General features: G+C 40.3%; 1 protein-coding gene across 2 annotated transcripts in view; it reads left to right on the top strand.

The window, feature by feature from the left end:
- Nucleotides 1-23,932, top strand: part of ppp1r12a (protein phosphatase 1, regulatory subunit 12A) — a 52,885-nt gene that overhangs the window by 17,832 nt on the left and 11,121 nt on the right. For both annotated transcript variants that reach the window (XM_047389507.1, XM_047389508.1), the window contains exons 2-20: nucleotides 2,668-2,798; nucleotides 7,407-7,525; nucleotides 11,394-11,553; nucleotides 12,553-12,697; nucleotides 12,784-12,858; nucleotides 12,963-13,054; nucleotides 13,173-13,330; nucleotides 13,448-13,569; nucleotides 16,769-16,993; nucleotides 18,191-18,282; nucleotides 18,555-18,668; nucleotides 19,355-19,507; nucleotides 20,621-20,788; nucleotides 20,934-21,107; nucleotides 21,876-21,966; nucleotides 22,164-22,316; nucleotides 22,398-22,572; nucleotides 23,002-23,117; nucleotides 23,211-23,276. In XM_047389507.1, the coding sequence (XP_047245463.1) occupies nucleotides 2,668-2,798; nucleotides 7,407-7,525; nucleotides 11,394-11,553; nucleotides 12,553-12,697; nucleotides 12,784-12,858; nucleotides 12,963-13,054; nucleotides 13,173-13,330; nucleotides 13,448-13,569; nucleotides 16,769-16,993; nucleotides 18,191-18,282; nucleotides 18,555-18,668; nucleotides 19,355-19,507; nucleotides 20,621-20,788; nucleotides 20,934-21,107; nucleotides 21,876-21,966; nucleotides 22,164-22,316; nucleotides 22,398-22,572; nucleotides 23,002-23,117; nucleotides 23,211-23,276 (2,529 nt within the window). The remainder of the gene's footprint in view (nucleotides 1-2,667; nucleotides 2,799-7,406; nucleotides 7,526-11,393; nucleotides 11,554-12,552; nucleotides 12,698-12,783; nucleotides 12,859-12,962; nucleotides 13,055-13,172; nucleotides 13,331-13,447; nucleotides 13,570-16,768; nucleotides 16,994-18,190; nucleotides 18,283-18,554; nucleotides 18,669-19,354; nucleotides 19,508-20,620; nucleotides 20,789-20,933; nucleotides 21,108-21,875; nucleotides 21,967-22,163; nucleotides 22,317-22,397; nucleotides 22,573-23,001; nucleotides 23,118-23,210; nucleotides 23,277-23,932) is intronic.

Genomic DNA, 23,932 nt, shown 5'->3' with positions numbered 1-23,932 from the left:
TGCTGGCCTAGCGAGATCATTCAAAGGGTGCATTAACGAGTCCAAGAGGTCACAAAAGAACACGGATCAACATCTAAAGCCCTGCACTCCATACTTGCCTCAGTTAGGATCAGTGGTCATGATTCAAGAATAAGAAAGAAACATCGATGGGGAGTTCAAAGGCAAAAACCACGGCTGACTGACCTAGACAAAATGAAGCATTTCTGGAAGGTGTTTGTTGTTACATATTGTGTGATACTAATTTAGCAAATCAGGAAAACACCCTGACACTGAAGGTCTAACATGTTGGTAGTGGTAGTTCGATGGTCTGGAGCAGCTTTGCTCTCTCTCGAGTTGAACAATGGCTGCCGTCTACCAGAAAATCAAACAAGAAAAATATCTGGCCAACAGTTTGGTTTTTTTACCTTACCCTCAAGCCCACTTGTGTTATGCACCAAAACGGCAAAACAAAAGCTTAAAAAACCCAACATGTCTGAATTAAACCAAATCAGCAAAAAACAGTATGTCAACATTCCTCTACAGCGATGTAATAGACCAGGCAATGTAAAACCTTGAGGGCAGTTATTAGGTTTAGGGGGGCAGTTACTTTTTCAAATAGATAGAAATCAAAAAAGGCCACCTGGATTTATTGTTTTTTATGATTGTAGAATTGTAAAAATAGCATGTGAAATGAGTTAGTCTTCCTCTTTTTCCAAAGCTGCATTAACTGTCAGTAACGGTTGTTATCCCATTTTTATTTGTGTTTTTATAACTGAGAAAAACTGCTTAAAAGACAAAACGTACAGTCTGTAGGAAAGATCCCCCCAAGGAACCGATCTCCTACGCACAACTGAACCATATAAATCACTCTCAATTATATCATGTACATCAAACACAAATACACAGTTTAACTGTCAGCTAAGCTCAGTGAGCCTTTTAATGCACCGGAGCTGGAGAGTGCTTCCAAACGGTCCAAATTTGGAAAAGGATTCCAGCCAGATAGCAGTGTGCCCTGAACAGGAGGCCAGCATGCGTTCATGTGTCTGTTTCTCTTGTGGATGCTTATGTTGTCATAGCAACCGAGAAGAGAGGCACATGGTCCACATAGAGCGCCTTAATGGGTTCACATGTTGTGGGCGGGTTTTTTTTCTGTTATAACTGCAATAATTTCAGACTTACTATGATGGTGGACATTTCTTCAAATGAAAGCTCACCTTACGTCCACCTTGCTGTGTCTTTAAGCTGAGGTAGCTGTTTAATTAAACGCGTGTCTTTTAAGCAAAATAAGAATTCAAGTATAGCTTCTCCATCTTTGTTTTGGATGATTTCTACTTCCTCCCTCACAGACGGACAAAGACTCAGAGACCGTTTTTAAAATCAGATTTCTGCTTGGAAATTGTGTGCAAAACATACCTTTGACCTCTTATATTTTCTGAGATAAATAAAATTATGTAGAATAGGTGTGTCGTTTACCATTTCATAACCATTAATGAAATGTACGGTGGAAACTCAAGCCCACCCGCTCTTCACGCAAATTCTTTGCCATTATATAGATTGTCTTGAAACGCCTCCGTCATGACTCAGTCGATCTTAAATTAGAACAAGCGCGCTTGCTATTTTTTATTTCTAGTGGGTATCACTTTGTTGTCGCTGGCACCAGCACAGCAGCCTGGTTTGTGGGTGGTGTTGGGACATGGTTTGAAAAGCACTGTTGTCAGATTTGAGATGTTTTTCATTTAATTTTTTATTTAAAGGTGTCATTTCCGACCAGACTTTAAGATTTATTGCGTGTTGTTTGAGTCAAAATGATTTAAGAGGTTTTGTGGTGGGGAATTTAGTTGTTTTACTTGATTTTAGGTGATCTCCAGATGAAATGTCTGTGAAGGCATGAATGGATCATGTGATCCTGTCTGTTCTGTAAGTAAAATATTTATGTAAATCTCAGTAAATGATCAAATTCACAAATAACTGAATGTTATTATTAATTCATTATCTATTAAAATTGGATCTAATTATTTCTGTATTAATTTGAATATTTCATATTTACTTTTAACACTGAATAATGGAATATTTTAAACTGTCACTTTGGCTTATCAAACAGATCCCAGCATTTGTTTGGTTGGACTATAAAATAAATACCAAGATAATATAAAATATTAAGCCTTTTAACATATAACAGTTTCAAAATGAAATGAACTTATTTAAATATTTTTGGAGCTGATAAGCTATTTTCAGGGATATACTGCCAAAAGTGACATAATTGAATAAATAAATGAGTTGGTGAAATTTATATTTGAATAAAATTAAAGATGAAAGTATTAGAGAACTTAATTATTAGGGTTGATCTGTTGAATGCTAAGAGTAAACCTACTTGAATGTTATGCTTAGCCAACCCACATAACTTTTGTCCCCTTCTCTTCATAAACTATCTGTGTATATAAACACAGCAGGTCAATGGCTGCACCAGCCAGCGTAGCATTACACTTTGCAGTATTTCAAGCACCCCTGCTATGTGCAGGCGTTTTGGTAATGCTCCAGCTGCCTAAATTCCTCAACAGCTCTGGACACACACAGCAATCCATCAGCAGGACTCAAATGCTCCTTCCCACTGACATAACCTCACATCGATGTGTGTGGAGATGTTTGTGGTCTCATTCCACCTTTATCTGTCTATGCTATTTCTTTTAGGCTTGCATAGATGACAACATTGACATGGTGACGTTCCTCGTAGAGCAAGGAGCCAGCGTCAACCAGCCAGATAATGAGGGCTGGATCCCCCTCCATGCTGCAGCTTCCTGTGGATACCTAGACATAGCAGAGTGAGTCTTTTTTTTTTTTCTTGGATACATCTTTGGTTTCATCAGATTTGAATTCTGCTTACTCATCCTTCACATCCTGTCTGTTTTTTACACTATTGCTTCTGTAACTGCTGCACTCAACCCTAAACCCTTTAATCTGAAGATCATAGAAAAATAGGTGATTAGTTAGGTTGAGGAAGGTACCATTTTCTTGCTGTGAATGTCTATTTGTATAAAAATTCTCTAAGATAAAACACAGAGCAAAAGGTCTAAGATGCATTTTTTATAAAATATCTAGCAATGTAGCTTTACCTTTCTGACCATATTCACACACCATTAAGCTGACAGGGCCTTTGGTTTCCTGCTGTCAGTATTTCCGATCCAAATGCCATAATGTACACTCTTAAGCCAGAAACACAGTGTTTCCACCCATAAAAGTGTTTGCAATTTAAAAACCGATATTATCTAGAGTTGTATAGATGTTTTTGAGATTTTGTTTTCGTGAGAGTGTTAGGGTTTCATTTTTGATTTAAATGGGAGTTTAGGATTTTTCAATTGAGATTCTGTAAAAAGGTTTGAAGCAGTTACTATCTTACCTGCTGTAGCTAACTCTGTAGGTGTCTTTTCAGTGTATGATTAGCTTCTCCCAGAGGCTGAAGCTAACAGCTAGTACAAGGAAAGGGGCCAATACCAAAGCGGAACAACTTTAAATTTAAAAATGTCTTTGCTGTTTCGTTTGCGTTGGGCAGTTATTTACTGAGAAGCAGATTTACACGGGAAATGGAACCCAAATATGGTTGACTTGTGCTGTAATGTTTTTGCTTCTAAAATTGCTTCATCTCTCTGGTTTAAATAATTGGCTTATGTGTAAGTCACCGTCTAATGAAAACGTGAAGACTGTCTTAAAGGTTCATAAAATATTGTTTGCATAAAGATGTAGAAGTCTGTTTTGGTCGTGGCACCTCCTCTTTGGCTATCTGTTAGCTTCAGCCTCCAGGTCCCACTATTCTGAACTTATAGTAAATCAGGACTTAAAGAGTACCTGCTTATATCCCTTTGAGGTCCAAACTCTGTGAAAGTAATGTGCTATTCGTTTCTTTATTGCTCACTCATAATTAGAGTCTGATTAACCCTGAAATTGTCACACCAGGTGAGATTGTTGTTCAAGGAATGAGAAGCTACTCCCTTCAACATTTGTTTCCAGCTGAAACAAAATAATCACTTCAGTACTTTTTCAATGGGAGGTTCTTTCTTCTTTGCTCGGTTAAATCCAGGGGATGATGCCATTTTTGGCTGGGTAGTGTAGTTTTGATTTGTTTTAGCACCATAGCGTTCCCTCGGCAAAACCTTCTGTAAAAATCCCACTGTAGTGTGTGTACCCAAATAGTTAAATAAAAAAATGTATAAAGGGATCTAGTTGCCTTTAATTAATTCAGAAAGGCAACAAATATTCCTATTAAAATAAAATAAAATTACTATTATTGTTACATTACCTTTTTCACATAATATTTAGATTTTATGGCACAAACCTAAGCAAAGTTCTTAATGTCTATGTTTAGTAGTGCTTACTGTGCAGCCCCTTTTCTTGGTTAGTTTTACAAGCTGATCCTGGCTGTCTAATGAGCTAATTCCTTGTGCAGCACCTGTGCCACCAGTTGCTGCAGACTGCTGGTCAGCTAGCTGTAAGAAGGCTCCAACAATTTTTCCTCACTTCCAAGAACCATTTTGCTTTTTGGAAATACTTCAGGCCACAAAAACAGGGACAGTCATGATGTGGAAACTAAAGGAGCACCACCGATCACTGTTGTAAAGGTAATACTTTAAAACTACTTAAACCTACTTAATGGTTCCTTCAGTTTTTCTAATCTAGGAATACTCCCTAGTAGCTAATGACGTTTACTTTTAGTTCTACGAGGTAAAATTTTCCGGGTTCTCTGGTAAAAATACGAACATCTCTTGAAATCAGAATTGTGACTGGAAAAGACAGACCCCGCCAAGCAGCCCCATATTTATTATCTGGCATGGCTATCGGGCGTATAGAATGCAGTGTTGCAGATATAAACTATTTATTACCAGTTCTGGCTGTAAAATATGTATTTCTGAACTTGCACAACAACGGGTTGTTTATAGAGCTGAAACAACTAATCGATTTAAAATAGTTGTCAACTAATTTAGTCATCGATTAGTTGCTTTGTAATCACGTTTTGCCGTATGCGGTCTATTTTTTTTAAAAACACAATCTGTTACATTTGTGGCCAATGTGTGGCAGTAATGAGCCACCGAATGCTGTGATCTACCGTTAGAGCAGTAGAAGAAGAAATCGGCTAATAATTGGGCTTCTTTTGCATGACATTCCAGGCGCGTGAATCTATACGCGGCACAAACGCATTTGCACTGAGCAAGATGGCGGAACACGAAGAGTTACGGAGGAAAAGGGGGACAAATGAGAAAACAGAATAATAAAAAAAAAAAAAAAAAACACGAACAAAGACATCGAAAGTATGGGAGCACTTCACCCTAGATGCAGTAAAAAGACGAGCGACCTGCAAGATATGCACAAACAGTCTGGCATGGCACGGAACCACGACTTCTCCATATGAACATCTGAGACGAAAGTATGTCTTGAGTTGAATCGAGAGAGGAAGAGCCAGCGCGGTTATATAGTGTTGCAGAAGTGGGTGCTGCTTTGTTGATGACAGTAACAGTAAATATAAAAAACCGATTAATCGTAAAAAAATAATCGACAGATTAGTCGATTTATTAAAATAATGGTTAGTTGCAGCCCTAGTTGTTTAACCTCCCTATAACTACTTGTTAAAATCACCTTCAATAATTTCCACCTCCAGCATTGACTTAGTGTTTCACAACAACAAAAAAGACGACAATTTTTTACAATAAGAGATTAGGGTCACACTCCAGATCTGGAGCTGAGCTCTATTATTTTCTTGCCCTTTGTATTTGTCAGGTAAGAAAATGGCTCATGGGGCATAAAGCACAACACATAGATGTTATCAGAAGATATTTAAACAGGCTGAAGGGGCTAAAGCAGCTCAGTAGTACTCATTGTTCTGCATAGTGGGAGGGTGCTTTGACCTGTTTTACTTGGGTTATATTTCAGAAGTCTAGCTCTGGGTTGATATGTTTTTTCAGGGGAGAAACAAACATACTGCACTGGTTTAGTTTTGTTAGAATAATACAATTGAAAATTCATATCTAAGCTCCCGTTTCTTTTTTTTTTTTTATGAATACCATTTAATTATCACTTCAAATCAGAGAAGTCTGTTTTGAGTGGGCCTCAGGAACACACATCAGCAAGAGGCAGTGCAACAGAAAACAAGGAGTCATTTGTTTAACATTTTCAGGGAAAATGTCAAACGGTTGTGCTGATAGGGGTAACTAATGGAGACATCATGTCACAGAGTGAGAAATTCTGGAACCTGACGTAGGCTGGAAGTTGTCAGTAGGCCCATTTAAATCCCAGTATCCTCATTCACAGTGGCTGGAATCAATAAACTGGCTCTGTTCTCACCACCATCAACCTATTGCAGACTTTGGGTAAGAAACTCAGTGGGACTGCAGGCCACAAAGCCACAGAAACTATTTGAGCCAATCTAGGAAATGGAAGGGTAGAAAGCCCAATCAGAAAAATTGGACATTTGATATAATTGTACTTGGTCAGTTTCTATTTGTGTGAAATTCAAGAGTGTTCCAAGTGGTTTATTGGTCTAATGAGAAGGGTCTGAATGTCACCACAGCTTTACCTGGAAGCAGCTGAACTCGAGAGGTTTAAATGTCTTCAGTTGCTGCAGGAAATTAAAATTGCATTTTGTCCATCTGATTTCATTTAATAAAAATTGGCTCACACAATGTATTGGATTGCACTCATTATTGCAATAACTCTGTGTACAATATTACAATTGCAGTTTAGTGCTTGGATGCAATGTTTTAAGGTACCATGTAGTGAAACTCTGTTTGCCAAATTCATTGGGGTTGTTTAATAGACGTCCACAATCTTTTATGCTGACACCTGATAAGATCTGTCTTAGTGACCATTTATGGACCCGAAGAAGTTTGGTACCAAACTACAAAGTTAGGAGATTGCAAGGAGGAAAAATGACCAGTCCTGTTTTCCTTCTTTGGCAGATAGTCAATGAGTTCTAAACATTCATGATCTAATGTTGTCTTCTTGTTGGCTCATTGTTAAATAACCTGTCGCATGATAAAATGCAGACTTGAATCTTTCTAAAAACACTTTCTCTCCAATGGTTTTATAGAAGGTCCTTTTTTGAAGTTGGACAAATCATTTCAAACTGGATTCTATTCTTATGAAGCCCGCGTATTTTTTAAATTATGTACTTGGCATTGATTGATTGATGCAATTTCCTCTACAAGTGTTAAAACTTCCTGACCTGTACAACAATAAATGCACCAGTGAGTGCCACCAATGGCAATTAACCAAAAGCACAAATGATAAACTGCTTTTAACTGTTTCCTCTCAGGTTTTAGGACTTAACATTTGCTCTCAGTTTTTTCCCCCAAACCCATTCTCCCCCTGACAGGAATTTTCCTTTGGATATTTTAAGTATTTGCCTGATGGATTTTTGTGTTATGCTCATTTGTTTAATGCAGGTACCTGATTAGCCAGGGTGCTAATGTTGGAGTTGTGAACAGTGAGGGGGAGACACCTCTGGACATTGCTGAGGAGGAACCAATGGAGGAACTTCTACAAAATGAGATTAACCGACAAGGTACAGTACGTCATGTATCTCCAGCTCCCTGTGGGATGAGTTAAAACTGTGTCTCAATGCTCAGATCTTAGGAAAATGTGCTGTTCTTAACAAATATCTTTTATCTTTTGGCAAAGTATGGTCAACCAAATTTGACTTTATCATAATTGGGTTAAAGTGGACTCTGTGTAATTGGATCTGAATCTTGCTGGATAATTGGATTGCACTGGAACAATTTGAATTGTAGTTGTAATATAATTTAGAGCTGAAACACTAGTATTAATTGTGATTAATTGATTAATGAAATAATTGTCAACCAGTTTAGTAATCAAATAATCGTTAACTGAAATATATGATGGTATGAGGCCGTTTGTATTTAATGCATATAAGTGTGTGTTTTTATATATGAACTAAATAGTCAGTGTAACAGCCTCCTGCTGGTTTTCTGTGGCCCTGATATAACCAGGGAACCAAATGTTTCTGGCACAACTTGAGCGACTCCCTAGGTGCATGGAGAGGGTCAAACATCTAGTGAGGTCAAGAGTCCAGTGACACTGATGAAGGCCACAAGCCAAAACACGTTGGTCTGCTAATAAAGTTGCTTCCCAGTACGTCCAGTGTTGCTGGACAGTTTACCTCCCTAATATAACCATAAACGTTACAGAAAAGTCATCCAGCTGTATTGTTCACTCACATGTGATGACTCAAAAGTGAAAAGTTTTACTATTTTTGGCCAGGTCCTCCTTGATGAAGGGCCCTCGCTAATGGAGAGAGCTGTCCAGAAGAGGGGGCTCCTCGGTTTGAGTTCACCCAAAAGGCTTGGATGACCTACTATTGTCTGAGGCATCTATTGCATAATCAAAGTCTTTCTGTACGGTCTACAAACAGAAATGCATGTCTGTTCATTGCATTGTGTCTCATTGAATTTTGTACCAGGCCTTTAATCTTCTGTTATGTACGATTGCACCTCCAAAAGATCCAGATCTCAATGAACAAAATCTAAGTTTGGCCCTTTTTTAATACAGGATTGTAGAAACTGCTTTCACAACAAAGCTCCAGTGATCCATGCCTGAGGGCAGTTGTTCTTTTTTGTGCTAGTGGTAGTAGGCAGCATTATGTAACTAGTTGTTGTGTAACACTTCCCTGGGTTTGTGGTTAAATTTCTCTGCTTTCAAAGAGATGCCACACAGAGCTAAACTAGTTAGCAGGTGGCCAACAGAGTTGGGGAGCAAAGAAAACCTGTCTGCGTTACAGGTCCTCTACTGGAACCAGATTCTGTTAGGTGAATGGGCAGCCTGAACCTCTCCCAAAACTGTTGCATAAAAGCTCCGTCTTCAATTTGTAATAGTCGAGAGCTGGACTACCTTACAAATGCTGTCAACCTGCACTTATTCTTTGTTTGCTAGAAACGTCTGTAAGCCTCAGATGAAATGTTTTTGAAACTGACGTCAGTTTTCTTTGACAGCATTTTGATATTTACATCAAATACCTCAATATTTCTCTACAATATGAATTTCCTTTGTCATCTTAAGGTAGAAGCATTTCTCTTATCAAAAGAAAATCAGCTTTAAACTGTCTACTTTTCCATTTAGCTCCTGTTCAGTGGTGCTGCCTAGAGGTCATTGGGCTCCATGCTTTTTATAGACTGTGTTGTCTGCTTCAGTAGAGATCAGAGGGTGCTGGTCAGCCCTAGTTGACTGGGTTGTTGACACATTGAGTAAAATAACGTGCATCAGTTTGCCGCCATGGTCCAATGAATTAGAATTGATACAGTGCTTTGCAAAAGCATTGAAACCTCATGAACTTTTAATATTTTGTCACTTTACTGTAAACTCCAATGTTTTTAAGTTTCATGTGATGGACCAACACAGAGTAGCACAGAACTTTGCAGTGAAATGAAAATAATGCATGGTTTTCCAATTTTTTGACGACAAACATCTGAACTTCTTTGTTGTTTTCCATCCCCATGGCAACCCTTGCACTGGAGTTGTTGATGCAATGCTTTCTGGGTAGGTGTCTACCTTGATGGCACACCTAGAGCAGGGGTCAGGGATCTTTTCAAACCTGGAAACCATGTTTTCCATTGTTCCAGCTAAGCAAAATGTTTTGTTTAGAACCACAAAAGCTACATGAAACAAAGTAAGCACATAATTTATAACAATTGTTGTCATTCTGTCCAGAAATGTCATGAATAAATGCCTGGGGAGAAATTGCTAAAGCTAGCATTTTTTGGTACCTTTTACATTTCAAAACATTTTCTAATTCTTTGGTTCTTAATAACTTTGGCCAGAAATGCTACATTGAAGGATCTAAAGCGCCACATGACGCTGCTCCTGAGACACTAACAGGTTTTTCTTCTGTTATTGTCCTTCATCTGCCTCCATCCATCACCGAATTAACCCCGACCAGCTTCCGTATGCCTTCTGCAGAACAGCATCCCCACAGCATGATGCTGCTACCACTTGTGTTCAGGCCTTCACAGAACCACTGGATCTTTACTGAGAATACACACAAGATAACTGTTTACTGATTAGGCGCTAATGCCAGAAGGCTATTGGTTGCTTTCATCTGATTTAGGGGTATCGGAGTAAAGAACTCATTCCTCCCCGTTCGCCATTGTGCTTACTAAGAATTGTGTTTTGGTAAAATCATAAAATGTTAATATCTTGTAAGTCTAGAAAATCAGAATTCATTATGACCCTGAACCAGTGAAAAGTAAAATGAGATGGTGCCATGCCAACGTTCCTTAAGAACCACGTTTCCTGTTTCCCCTCTTAAAACTTTAAAACATAGTTTTTTCCCCCAGCCAAATTTTGCCAACCCAAGCATGCAGTCACAGACTTTCCTTCTTTAGCCTTTGATCAAAATGGAGCAAAAAGCTTTATGATGAGCTAAAGCTTGGCTCCTACCCCAGAACACTGTTTGGATCTTTGTTTATATAGTGTAGTTCAGCACAGTTGAGGCTCAGCTGAAAAATCTGTGAAGTGTGCAGCAGTGAGTTTTCAGAGGATGTTTCAGCCAGGTGTCATGGCAAGACGGGTCCGTTGTCACTGTTTCCTTGTATGGATTGTATAACACTGACATACTGACCCACTTAACAAGCTAAGCAACTATTGTGTTTAATTGTCTGGATATTGACACAAATAGTTCCCCAAAACTGTTGTATTCGTAGGTGGATCTGTAATTAGCTATGGTCTGGTTTTCCTCTACAGAACCTGAAATACAACATATAGCAGAAAGACTAATTACAGTGATGTGTACGGTTTAAACTGGGGCTTGTTATGTTGGTTTAATATGTGGTTTAAGAGTGTTTGTTTGTAGAAGTGGGACTGACATCACCTAACAAAACTAAATAAAACTAGGTGAGACATCTTTCTGGTATGCATACCAATCACTCATTCCAAATACAGTCAACAGTGTGCAAAGTTGATAACGGCAAACGTGCAATAAAAACATGAAAAACTTGGATCATAAATGCTGTAAACACATCTGGAAGTCCTATTTGTTGTTTTATTCTGCGTTATTGTTGTCTCAAAGATGTCAACTGACAGCGGCCATGTTAGTTATTTGGCTAAAGGCTTTGCTTAAGTCCAATCAAACCCCATAAAATATATGTTTAAAAGATGTGCAGAATTGATCATTATAAATTTTGTATGCCCATTACTTTAGAGCATATACATACATAATTGTTTGTAATTGTTGTCTGCCCTTCTAGCTATGTTTTCTTGAAGTTCACGGTCTGGACATGAATGTTGAGATGTAAAACAAATGACCCCAATAATCTAACATATTTTGTTCTGTCTCGCATGCGGAGAGCCAGCAGCTTGCTCCTCAGATGCTAGTAATCTCTAGACGCATGTTTTTACAGTGTTTGTCTTTATTTCTGCAGGGTTGGACATAGAGGCAGCCCGAAAAGAGGAGGAGCGAATCATGCTGAGGGATGCCCGACAATGGCTAAACAGCGGTCAGATTCAGGACACCCGGCATGCAAAATCAGGAGGAACGGCGCTCCATGTAGCCGCTGCAAAAGGATACGTGGAGGTTTTAAAGTAAGCATTGCAATAACGCTATATGGACTAGCCAGAGCATGTAATGACCTGCACATTTGTAGCATACTGCAGCATAAAGCAGGTTCGCTGGGTTTATTTAGATAAGCACTTTGAACAGTATAAGTTAGGTTAAGACAGTAATCATAAGCAGGTTTTTCTTTTTTGCTAACTCAAGGTTTTCCACAGTAGTTGCATCTTGTCATTTTGCTATGTTTTGACATTGTTTCTTTGGGTTATTAATACACTTGTGGTACTTAAGCATAGGAACCATGATAATTTGTTCATCTACTCTGGGATGTTAGCCAGAACACTGCTGCCTGTGACTCTTTGAAGACCTATCATGCATAGGACAGCTACCGTACACTGAACACCAAGCTAACTGGTTGCTCTGTGATTTCAGCTGCTGTTTGTTGCAAAAGAATATGCATTTCCCTCCAACTTTTTCACATTTGATCATGTTTCAACCACAAATTGCAGTTTTGATTTTACCTTTTACTGTTCCTCAATAAAATACAGCAATTGTCTTTAGGATTTACTTACTTATTTAACAGAGTCCAGCTGTGTGTAATTTAATCCCAATATAAACACAGCTGTTCTGTGAAGGCCCCAGCATCTTGAAGACCAAGGGACATGCCAGAAAGGTCAGGGATAAAGTTGTGGGCATGTTTAAAGCAGGATTAAAGTAAAACACATACTAAACGTTTAAGATCTCACAATTCACTGTTCAGCCCATCATCTGAAAAAGGAAAAAGGGTTGCACAACTGCTAAATCAGAGAAGCAGCCTTGAGTGAATATTTTATGGTCATTCAATACTTATCTAGGGCTCTGATTTTGTTCATCTGACTCAAGGTTGAAGCGTTAGCACACCTCTGAACACAGAAATCCTGGCAGCTTCTCAAAGGATTAGTTCGCAGGATCAAATGCATTGACCACATTCACTAATTCACATCAACTATTTTTTGTCCCCCCCCCCTTTCCCAAAACCCTTCATTGTGCAGGCTTTTAATCCAAGCAGGGTATGACGTAAACATTAAGGACTATGATGGCTGGACGCCTCTACATGCAGCAGCACACTGGGGCAAGGAGGAGGCGTGTAGGATACTCGTGGAGAATCTGTGTGACATGGAGCTTGTTAATAAAATGGTGCGTAATGGAAGCTTGTGGATATTTGTCAGTCAATGTTATGCAAAACTTCACTTTTTACTTAATTTTGTACCTCTTTCCCTCAGGGTCAGACTGCTTTTGATGTAGCTGACGAAGATGTATTGGGATACTTAGAAGAGCTACAAAAGAAACAAAATCTGGTGAGGCAGCGTGATCACTGATCCAGTTTGGATGAGCTTCTGAGACCATCTGATTTCAGCATGTTTCTTTCAATCTGAGTGTCATACTGTTTTTTTTATTCCAGCTGATGACTGAGAAGAAAGATGTCAAGAAGTCTCCGTTGATTGAAACAACAACCACAGGGGACAACAACCAATCACTGAAAACACTCAAGAGGTAAATGGGATTAATCCTAGGAAAAAAAGAATCTGTGGAAGTATTTACCTGAATGAGTTTCACGCTCCTAGCAGCCTGAAGGTAGAAGTGTCGCATTGTGTGCTAATCTGTGTTTCAGCAAAGAAACGCTGCTTCTGGAGCCAGAAAAGACAGCACCATGCATTGAGACCTTAGAGCCAGAGAAGGTGGACGAAGAGGAAGAGGGGAAGAAGGACGAGTCAAGCTGTTCAAGTGAAGAGGAGGACGAAGAAGATTCAGAGTCTGAAAATGAAGCAGGTGATGTTTCCATCTAGTAAAATAAAGCTGCACATTGCAATGAATAACATAGGAGATCATACAGAGTTTTATCATGGTTACGTAACTAAACAAAGTTTATCTTTATTACTCCTTAAGATAAGAGCAAGCCTCCAGCAGCGGTGACCAGCAGCACAACGACCACCCCAGCCGCTGTCAGCGTGTCATCTCCATCTAGTCCAACAAATCAGGTGACAACGCCCACTTCACCAGTTAAGAAGGTAAGACCTAATACAAAACTGTCTTTCCTATATTTCCTATGAAAACAGTTTAATCTTCAAGATTGGGTTGTATAAACCATTTAAGGAAGTCCAACGTTGCAGCACAGGCCCAATGCCACTGTTCATTATTCTACGTTTTGTAATAACTGCCAGTCTTGTCCCAAACTTTGTGATCCCTTGAACTTATTGTTACTACAACCTAAAAGTGGTTCATTGGGTCAGTAAGTAAAGGTGTGACTTCATTCTTGTTCTACCCCTGAAAAGCATGACAAATTTGATACAAAGCCTTGCAAGTAGTACTTAGAACATGGTTGATCCAAACCGAAAGGCAGGGTAAGGAGAGGATTAATCAGAGAAGCAGCCTACAGGAGCATGGTAACTCTAGAGGAGCAACAGAGATCCACAGCTCAGGTGGGAGACTGACAGGGGAAGTGTCCAGAAAACTGGCCACTATGAAAGTCATAGCTGAAGAAAACCACAAGACAGAGGTTTTAGCTAAACCCACTCTGCACATCTCTCTGAACACACTAACCTCATGGTAGTGGTAGGGCCTGCTGCAGCAGAGACAGGAGCTGGTTAAAACTGAAGGAGAGATGGACGGAGCAATATTCAGGGCAGTCCTAGGGAAATAAAACTGGATGTAATATGTCAACGTGGTAAACGTTTAAGGCAGTGGCTCTCAATTCTGGTTCTCAGGGCCCACTGTCCTGCATGTTTTAGATGTTTCTCTGCTGCCACACAGCTGACTTAAATGGATGGGTGATTCCCAAGCTTCTGGAGCACTTCATGGCTGAGGAGGCAATGTAGTCATTTAAATCAAGTCTGCTCGAGCAGAAACTCATCTGATGCATGGACAGTGGGCCCTGAGGGACCAGAGTGGAGATCCACTGATTAAAGGGGCAGGACTTCTTATTCAAGGCACAGAGTATGAATGCAGATTGTTTGGGATTGCAAAAATTAGTTTTAAAACCATTTACAAGACCATAACATAGTACTAATGTTGATTTGGTCTGTATGTTACAGGAAGCTGAAATCAGTAGTAGTAAATTTTCTTTGGCTCTTAAACATAATAATGGGCTCCACAGTCAGAATGATGAGTAGACAAATCTGCATCAACAGCTTCCCAAAGAAAGAAGAGAGTTGTGCATAAAGCTGTAAATTTGCTTCGACTTTTGGACCTGCTGCCCTCTGCAGGCAAAAACTGACAACAAATCCTCTAGTATAACTGAGCATGAGAAATTCCTGCAAGGGCATGCCCTCTTGTTTCATTTCACTTGCTGCAAATGTTAGCTGCTGTGGTCTTTTGTGTGGCTAAGGGCAACAAACTGAAATGTTGTGGATGACCAAAAGCTGTCTGAAGCAAACACTTTGTGAAAAGGTTTAATCCACAAAATAAGTGTTGATAGGTTGCACTCATCCTGTCTGCTTTTATTGTTTCTGCTTCTTAAACTTCCAGACCTTTTTTAAAGCCTGGTGCTTACACACCACACCTTTCTTTGAGCATTGTCTATAAAGTTCTGCTATTATTTCACTTGATCAGTGCCCTTAGTTCGGCACCATATGGTGTGACTCGGCTTTGAAATGCCTGCCTTTGCGCGCAAACTGTGTTTTCTTTTGCTTCTGTCTTATTCTGCCATTTTCTTTTTCAACCTTTCTGTCTTCCTCCCTGTCCGTCCTGTTTTACCGTCCCGGGCTCTTACCTTGGTTGGCTTTAGTTTGATTACATTACACCTCTCATGCCTTTGGCGGAGCCAGGCTGTCCTGCATTGTGGCGTCAAGGTTTACGCAGAACTGGCATTTCTCTTGTGCCCAAAAAACCTATGGTGAGGCATCGGTGTGCACCAGAGTTGTTGTCTCATCCTACATGCACTTGTGCACTCACAAAGCACTAAAATCTCCCCTAACCCCCCACCTGTTCCAGGTGATGTAGGATTTTTCCACTTGCTTGGGTTGGCCTGTTGAAGAATTTTGTGCAGTACTAAATGGTGATGTCTTCAGGGGACTGCAGCTGTTGACCTGCTCAGCGGGGTCAACCACACGCCTCCTCTCCTGCTCTCAGAGCCGATGCTCAGGCTGTTCATTCAGATACCAGAGCTACATCTATGGTTATTCATCTTTTGCAGCTTTCCTTTAAGTTTTTAGTTACCAATGAAGTAAATATTTGCATAATTGCTTAAAAACAAAAAGAAACATTCATTCCCCACAGAATTCTTTCAATTATATTTAACCATGGCTTTTAACCCGGTGGAAAAATCCAACAAGGATTGAACTTCCCTTTCACTCATAAACATTACATGGTGCTTTCTTCCACTTGTAGTCAACACATGCACTGCCAATCTGGTTCTTCACATTGTGTTTGTGTAACTTCTGTGTTTTCAAATACTTTCATCTTCTGAAGGTGGTAAAATTGTATGTGGTCAGTGTTTTTTTGGGGGGGGTTTTCCCCTAAAACGTCAGATTTTATCCTAGTTGAAGGATTGGTTAAAATAGATGTTGGGAGTATAATTTTTCCTCTTGTACTTTATCATTAAAAACTGAACCATACATTGTTTTTCCTAAATAATCTTTCCTCTTGAGTTTTCTGCATTTTGTCACATTATTATGACAAACGTTTATTGGGCTTTTATGTATAATGACCAACACAAAGTTGCGTATAATTGTGAAAGAGAAGGAGGGTGATGCATGATCCTTTTAAACTGGCATCTGTAAATAAAATCCACTCAAACCAGTTTCCTATAGAGGTAAACTAATGGAGTCCATCTGTCTTGACCTCTATCTCTCTATAAATAAATCTGTTCTGTCAAGGTTGTTCTCTGCTTGGTTGTTCTGCAAAATATTAACTCAGGAGGGCTGAATACAAATGCTTCACCACAAAGTTTTCATTTGTTAAAGTTTAAAAACCATGCAGGTTTTTTTTATTTCTTCCGCTAAACAATTATGTTCTACTTTGTGTTGGTCTAACGTGTAATATCACAATAAAATACATTAGTTGTGGATGTAACCTGAAGAAAAAAAGAAAGGTTTCAGGGGTTAAATACTTTTGTAAATGACTGCAGTCCTTTTATAAATTAATCAGCAAGTGTTTGACGTGATTCCTGTTTGCTGCCTACTAAGATTACTAAGAATCTTACCACAATTAAGACCATAAATGCATCATTCAGGATTATCTAAGCTGCTGCATCATCCTCCCATTCTCCAGGTTGTTCAGCCGGTTGGAAAGGTCTCAACCAAAGTAGAGGAGGAGAGGAAAGATGAGTCTCCGGCATCGTGGCGTCTGGGTTTGAGGAAGACGGGCAGCTATGGGGCGCTCTCTGACATCACAGCCACAAAGGAAGCTCAGAAGGAAAAGGACACTACAGGCGTGATGCGCTCTGCCTCAAGCCCTCGCCTCTCCTCATCTCTGGACAACAAAGAAAAAGAAAAGGTCAGCCGTGATAAGTTACATTATTTGTCTTTTTACTCCAGTGTTAGACTTTGCAAGCAGGACATATTTACACACCCATTTTGTCCGACATACAATTTTTAGGGTGTTTGATCCAAAGGGGTGCAAATACGCACAAAAGTATTGGCACCCCCTTAGACTTGATCACATTGTTTGTTTTTTGTTTTTTTTACAACTACAAATAGGAATGCGTTTTATTTGGATTTCATGTCATAAACAGACCAAAGTGTGTGAGACTGAAGTGTGTTCAGGAGCACCACAGGCGACTGCACTCTTAGCATCACTCTGTAAACCTCAGGCTTCCATTACGTCTGAGTCCTGTCATCTACAGAAATACTCGGATGACTCTGCAGTCATCGGGTGTATCAGGGACGGAAAAGAAGCAGAGCTTTGAATTCTATTAAAATGAAGGAAAACCAGCCAAAAATAGTGCACATTTATGAAGTGTAAGGAAACCAAGGCAAGGGGTTGAATATTTAAAAGTCTTAAAAATCTTAAAAATGCGCCATGCAATGTTTTATGCAGCTTTGTTTGTATTAATTATCCTAAATAAGATTAAATGCAACCAGTTTCACCAACTAATGTGTCACTTAAAAGTACAGCTGTTCTGTGACAGTCCCCATGGTAAAACATGGTGGTGGCAGCAACATGCTGTGGGAATGTTTTTCTTCTTCAGGGACATAGAAGCTGGTCAGAGTTAAATACAGCGCACTCCTGGAAGACAACCTGTTAAAAGCTGCAAAAGACTTGAGATGGGGGCAGAGGTTCACCTTCCAGCAGGACAACCCTAAACATGGCACCAGAGCTACAGAGGAATAGTTTAGATCAAAGTGCATTATGGCCTAGTCAAAACCCAGACCTGAATCCACTAGAGAATCTGTGGCAAGGGTTGTTTACAGATGCTTTCTACCTGATCTGAGCTTGAGCTATTCTGCGAAAGATGATGGGCAAATGTTTCAATCTCTGGTTGTTCACATTTGTTTGATGTACCATAAAATGCTGCTGTTCTGGCAGTGAAGGGTAATTCTATGGTTAAAAGATTAGGAGTCATTTTTGTAAGGCGCCGTATATTTTCAAATTTAAGTGAAAAGGCTGTAGGCCCTGATGAAAAGATTAATTGAGAATACCGTACGCTCACCTTATTGCTAACAGAATGCTGGTTTATTTTGCTTCCTGCAGGAGAAAGACAAAGGAACCCGACTTGCGTACGTGGCCCCAACTATCCCAAGGAGACTTGCCAGTACTTCAGACATCGACGAGAAGGAAAACAGGTGAACCCCTGGAGCTGAGTAGTGGCTCTGTGCAAACCTGCAGTGACATGAGTAGCTTCTGTTGCTCATGATTATGTGTTGCAGGCAGACAGCACTGATGCTCTGCTTGGTGCTTGTGCTTTTAAGCCATGACCATCATTTAATGCGCTTTGAATAAACCTATTGGAACCAAACAAAGTGATGGAAGAAAGAAGGCACTTAAGCAGTAGTATACACATGTGAGTGTCTGTTACCAGAAATATGGGGTACTATTATAGCTTGTGGATCCTCAGGGACTCGACAGCTCTGATACGTAGTGGCTCATACACTCGGCGACGATGGGATGACGACCTGAAGAACAGTGAAGGAAGCTCCTCTGTCAACCGACCCTCCAGCTACCAGCGCAGGTTAGCCCCTGCTTACCTCATCATGTGATCTCTCTTCCTTTAGATCTGATGTGCTAAAACCTTCACCAGTTGCTTTTCATTGTTTATATGAGCCACCTTAAATGTATGTACATGTTTTTATTCATAGCAAATCAGCCCAACGTCACCCTATCCCTGCCACAGTTTGTTGCATGACTGCTCTGTCAAGCTGCTGGGCCACAGTGTTTAAAATGCACTGCTTTGATATTTTAACAAGCCTAGCTGCTGTGTGTTGCATCAGATAAATCATATTCCCAGGCCTGTCTATGACACATGAATATTATATAACTTAATACTTATAACTTAAACCTGCATTCATATCTTATGAGACAAATTGTGGCTATAAGCAGTCGGTTAAAAACAGCTTCAATTTGGAAACTCGGTTCATGTTTTTGTGTCTCCCTTTATTATTCCTAGAAAACAGTGTTGACTTTAAGAGAATGTCCAAAAGGTTTGACCTTTCTGTCTTTCCTTTTATACTTTGCTAATATGACAAGAAGTAGTCCCAGATATAATCCAGCTTTGCATTGCAGCGTTGTGTTAAAGCTTTGTTGTCGGAAATATGTTTTGTATGTTTTTTATATAAATGTTTGTTTGTGTGTGTGTGTGTGTGTGTGTGTGCACCTCCACCGCTAATTCTCTTGCCCACCTGCGTCCCCACACGCTAGCACGTCCCATACGCTAGCGCTAGGGCGGAGCGGCAGCACGCGGGACGTGCCAGCCAAGTCTTCGTCAACCTCCAGCTTGGACCCTAACACCTGTAATACTAAACCCTGGCAGCCACCCACCTCCCACTACCCATCTTACAGCATTTACCGCAGGTACACCGCTGTCTCCACTGTCCAACTGTCCTTTCTGTCTGCCTCTCTGCTCTGCTGAGGGTTTTATGTCTTCCCTCGGTTTATGTTCTAGTTTTTGTCCAAATACTTTTAATTACAGGAGAAATGTCCAAAAACTCTGAACTTTGCCAAATTTTATCTTCAAATTTCAATGTACTCTGTTGGGAATTTGAATGATAGGGTTAAGGAAAACTATGCATGGTTGTCAATAGAAGCACTAATGAGTAGCTGGAGTCCACTTGTGGGTTATTAAATCGTGGTATAAACCCAGATTAGCTGTGAGGTTTGTTCGAGAACACTAGTGATCAACCGGCACCATGAAGACCAGTGCAGCACACGGGTCAGAAATAAGGTTGTGGAGAACTTCATAGCTAGGATAGGTTATAAAACAATATCCCAAGCTTTGAATGTGGTGGAAAGCTGGAAAGACTTAGAGTATGGCACAATTGCAAAACTACCAAGACATGATGACATATGAATACTTTTACAAAAATGTAAATGTAATGAAACGCATCTTGTAAACTTCCAATAAAAATATTTATACTGACCTCCTTTAGTTGCAGCTCTGCAATCTTCCTCTCTAATCTGTGAAGGTCTGTGCTAATCTGAGTCATCCCAGCCCACCAAGTACAAACTCTTCTCTCCTCAGTCTCTGCAAATCTGACCTGTGAACTAGCTGATAATGTTAAAGGACAAACTGCTATAAATTCCAACAGCAGTACTTTAATAAGGGATTTTTTCCAGCACCCATGCAGCCCCATGTTGGATTTTCCCTTAAGAGGCATCAACTGCTTGGATTTTATGTTCGGCAAAGACGTCCGGGTCTCACTGACGCTCTGCTCTGGACTCCTTGCCTTGGAATTCTTTGACTCGGTGTGTTTCCTGGGAAGTCAGTGAACGAGGCCTATAAAATCCTAAAGATTCATGTTGAATGTTGACTTCAAGCTACCTTCAGTAAAGGAATCGTGCACGGTAGCAGAACTGAGAAGATGCATGGGGGGAAATGAGGAAATTACTCTGTGTGGAGATAAAACCCTACTGAAATAAGCAGACAGATTTGACTAATTATTACATTTTTCTGTATTTTCTTTGCAGTGGATCTTTTGGAAGAAGACACGAGGACCTGAGCCCCTCCTCCACCACCACCTCCTCCTCAACAACCACCACCTCTTCGTCTGTTACCTCGCCCACAGGCCATCGCGGCCTCCTCTCCAGCCTGGGTTCCTCCTCCACCCGAACTGGCTCCACCTGTCTCACCAGCAGGTAAACCTCCTCCCCCTGTTGTGAATTATAGCTTTTAGAGACAAATCATTCATAATCTGAAGCATGATCTTTACTTTGCTCTTAAAAGCAGCTGAAATGAATGGTCATAATGGTTTTCTTAGTAAAATGCTCACTGAATTAACAGGTACTGGTCAGAGGAGAGTGCAGAGAGGGAGAAGGAGAAGGAGTCTGCTGCAGTCATCCCCACTATAAACACTGGTTCTACCACCACCACTACGTCTACCACTACCACCACGGCCATATTAACCACTACCACCGGCACTGGCATAGTCACTGGCACCGGCTCAGAACGACGCAGGTAACTCACGCAGACTTTACTTTTTATTTATTTTTTCTGCATCTTAGATGTAGTGGAAAATCTTTTTAAAGTAGCTCTAAATGTTGACCTTCAAGTGTTGCTGTCAAACCGTAATCCAGATGCTTTCTCTCAGTTCTAAACCAGGAATCTCTGTCTGTGTGACTTCCTCTTCCACACACACTGTGAGAGAGAAAGTGTTTGCATGGGTGTGTTTAAGTAGCGTCGGTAGTACGTCTCAGTGCAGCAGTGCTGAAATAAGCCACCTGTCTCTGTGGGAGCGGGTTCAGAGCCTGGACCGCTCCAGCAACTTCCCCATATAAGGAAGGTGGGCAGAAGCTGCGTCTTTTGCTGAAGGCTGAGGATCTTTTCCTCTCTGAAAGAGTTTATGCTGCTGTGTGGCCACCAGAAGCATGCTCCACACTAAGTGGAAGGCTTTTGTTCTTTGTAGATAAGTTTGAGAACATTGTAACAAAAGGTTTAATTTAAACTGGAAATACTTGTTTCCTTCTTTGGATTTTTTTCATGGACTCTTGAGAAGTAACATCATGAAATTCTTGATTCCTCACTCGGCACTATAATCATTAATTCATCCACATCAGTGTTTCAACCCTTTTATGAAGCTGAAAGTCTCTTCAGCAGAGTCTGGAAATTAAAATGATCTTTCCAGCCATGCAGGGATTTTACAGCAGGGTCCCTACCCAGTCTGGAGAACAGAGTAAGGTTTTAAACTCAAGCTTATTACATTTTTTTTTATTTTGTCTCCATCAGGTCGTACCTGACACCGGTCCGAGACGAGGAGTCGGAGTCTCAGAGGAAAGCTCGATCCAGACAGGCCCGTCAGTCGAGGCGGTCCACACAGGTCAGTTATTCTGCATTCTGACAGTGATGCTTTTATACTTCTTCTCCTTCATTTTATTAAAATACATTTGGGAAAATGAGAATGCAGTCTTCTATTATCAAAACATGAACCTAAGCTATTGTGTGTTGCCCTGGGGTTTAAACTAAAAATAAAAACTTGTTGGGAGTTGCTGAAAGACATTCTCCTTGCTTTTCCAGGGTGTGACTCTGACTGACCTGCAAGAGGCTGAAAAAACAATTGGCCGGAGTCGTCCCCAAAACACCCGCGAGGAGGAGAAAGAGAAGCAGGACAAGGAGAAGACGGAGACGAGGGAGGATGATTACCGATCAAAGTACCGGAGCTTTGAAGAGGTACCTGCTTCGTCTTTGCAATGAATCATAAGACAGGACACAGTAATTACCACTTTTTTACTATTGCCTTTTTCCTTTCAGCGTTATCGGCCTTCATCTTCATCCTCCACCTCTGCCATTTCCACCGTCAGCACTGCCTCCACAACCTCCTACTCGGGCTCTTCGTTGTCCTCCAGTTCCAGCTCCCTCAACAGGCCTAACAGTCTGACGGGGATCACCTCATCTTATAGCAGATCCTCTCGAGATACAGAAAAAGGTCAGTCTTCTTCAAAATCAGAATAATAAACAAAAGCTGCAGCATTTGGGTCACATTTGTTAAATCTCCAAAGACTGACTCCACACTACTGTACTTGGAGTCTTTTAGGGTACTTTTGTGATATACAGTAAACACCAGAGTTGACTGTTGGAATTAAAATATATGAATCAGATAAAATGGCTTTTGATTTTTATAGTGAAAAATAAATGTTGAGTTTAGATTTATTGATAAATTGGTCAATAGCTCAATAAATGAGTTTTTGGTGACAGGCCTTATAATTTCCTACATCTCTGTCTGTATTCCTCTTGTCTTTAAGTAAGATTATACAATGATAAATAAATAGATAAATGCATACCATTAATATATATAGAGAGAGATTTGGAAGGTTTATTTTGTCATATTTATTCAAAATGTCATCTCCAATGACAGAATCGGACAAAAAGGATGAGGAAAAGGAAGGGGAGGACAAACCCCGCTCCATACGGGATCGCAGGCGGCCCCGCGAGAAGAGACGCTCCACTGGGGTGTCCTTCTGGACTCAAGATGTTAGCCTTCTTCTATGTTCTAAACGGCTCTAAACGTTCTGCTCTGATCATTCTGACGGCGAGACCTATAACAGGCATTTTTGTTAATTGCAGGGTGATGAAAATGACCCCGAGCAGCAGTCGGACTCAGAGGATGGCAGCACAAGGGGAGAATCACAAGTAACTAACCTCACACACACTCTCATGGCAGCAAGTACGAACCTCAGCCTGTCAGTCAAATCAAAGTAGTCCTGTTCTTTCTTTTCATAAAAATCTCCTTTTGATTTTTTTAGCATTTGATTTTATCCTTTATTCTTGTCTTTCCTTTTGTCTCATCTCATGCTATGGCCTCCTCTTGTCCTAGAGATTTACCTTTTAACTCTTTGAGTTCTATGTCAGCCCGTTTTATTCCGATCTCTGTGATAGTCTGACACTTGGTTGACCTTAGGAATCCAACATACTTGTAGCGCCAGTGGATGCTCAGGAAAGGAACTCTGCATTTTAGTTTTTTTTCTGAAGTACAAAAATGAATGAGGTAGCAGAGATGCTTTGTGTGAGGAATAAAACAATTTGAGCTTCTTTTGGGTATTTTAACGTTGTTTACTCTAGTAAAAATAAACATGTCAAATAAGTCATGAGCTGTCCACTGATGATACAATATAAGGCAGAAAAGGCATCTTTGTAAACTCATCAGTTCCTGATTGAACTTCCTGTTTGGAAGAGAGCGTCATTTGAAGTCTAACAAAGGGAGACAGTTGTTGTTTGAAGTCAGCCGTCAGGGAGAAGAAGAGGAACTCCAGCTGCTAGCCGTCTCTTACGGTGGGTGGAGCAGCAAC

The sequence above is a fragment of the Girardinichthys multiradiatus genome, chromosome 17, assembly GCF_021462225.1.
Source record: "Girardinichthys multiradiatus isolate DD_20200921_A chromosome 17, DD_fGirMul_XY1, whole genome shotgun sequence".
Classification (NCBI taxonomy): domain Eukaryota; kingdom Metazoa; phylum Chordata; class Actinopteri; order Cyprinodontiformes; family Goodeidae; genus Girardinichthys; species Girardinichthys multiradiatus.
Note: the sequence above shows the minus strand (reverse complement) of the source record. Positions and strands in the feature narration are given on the sequence as shown.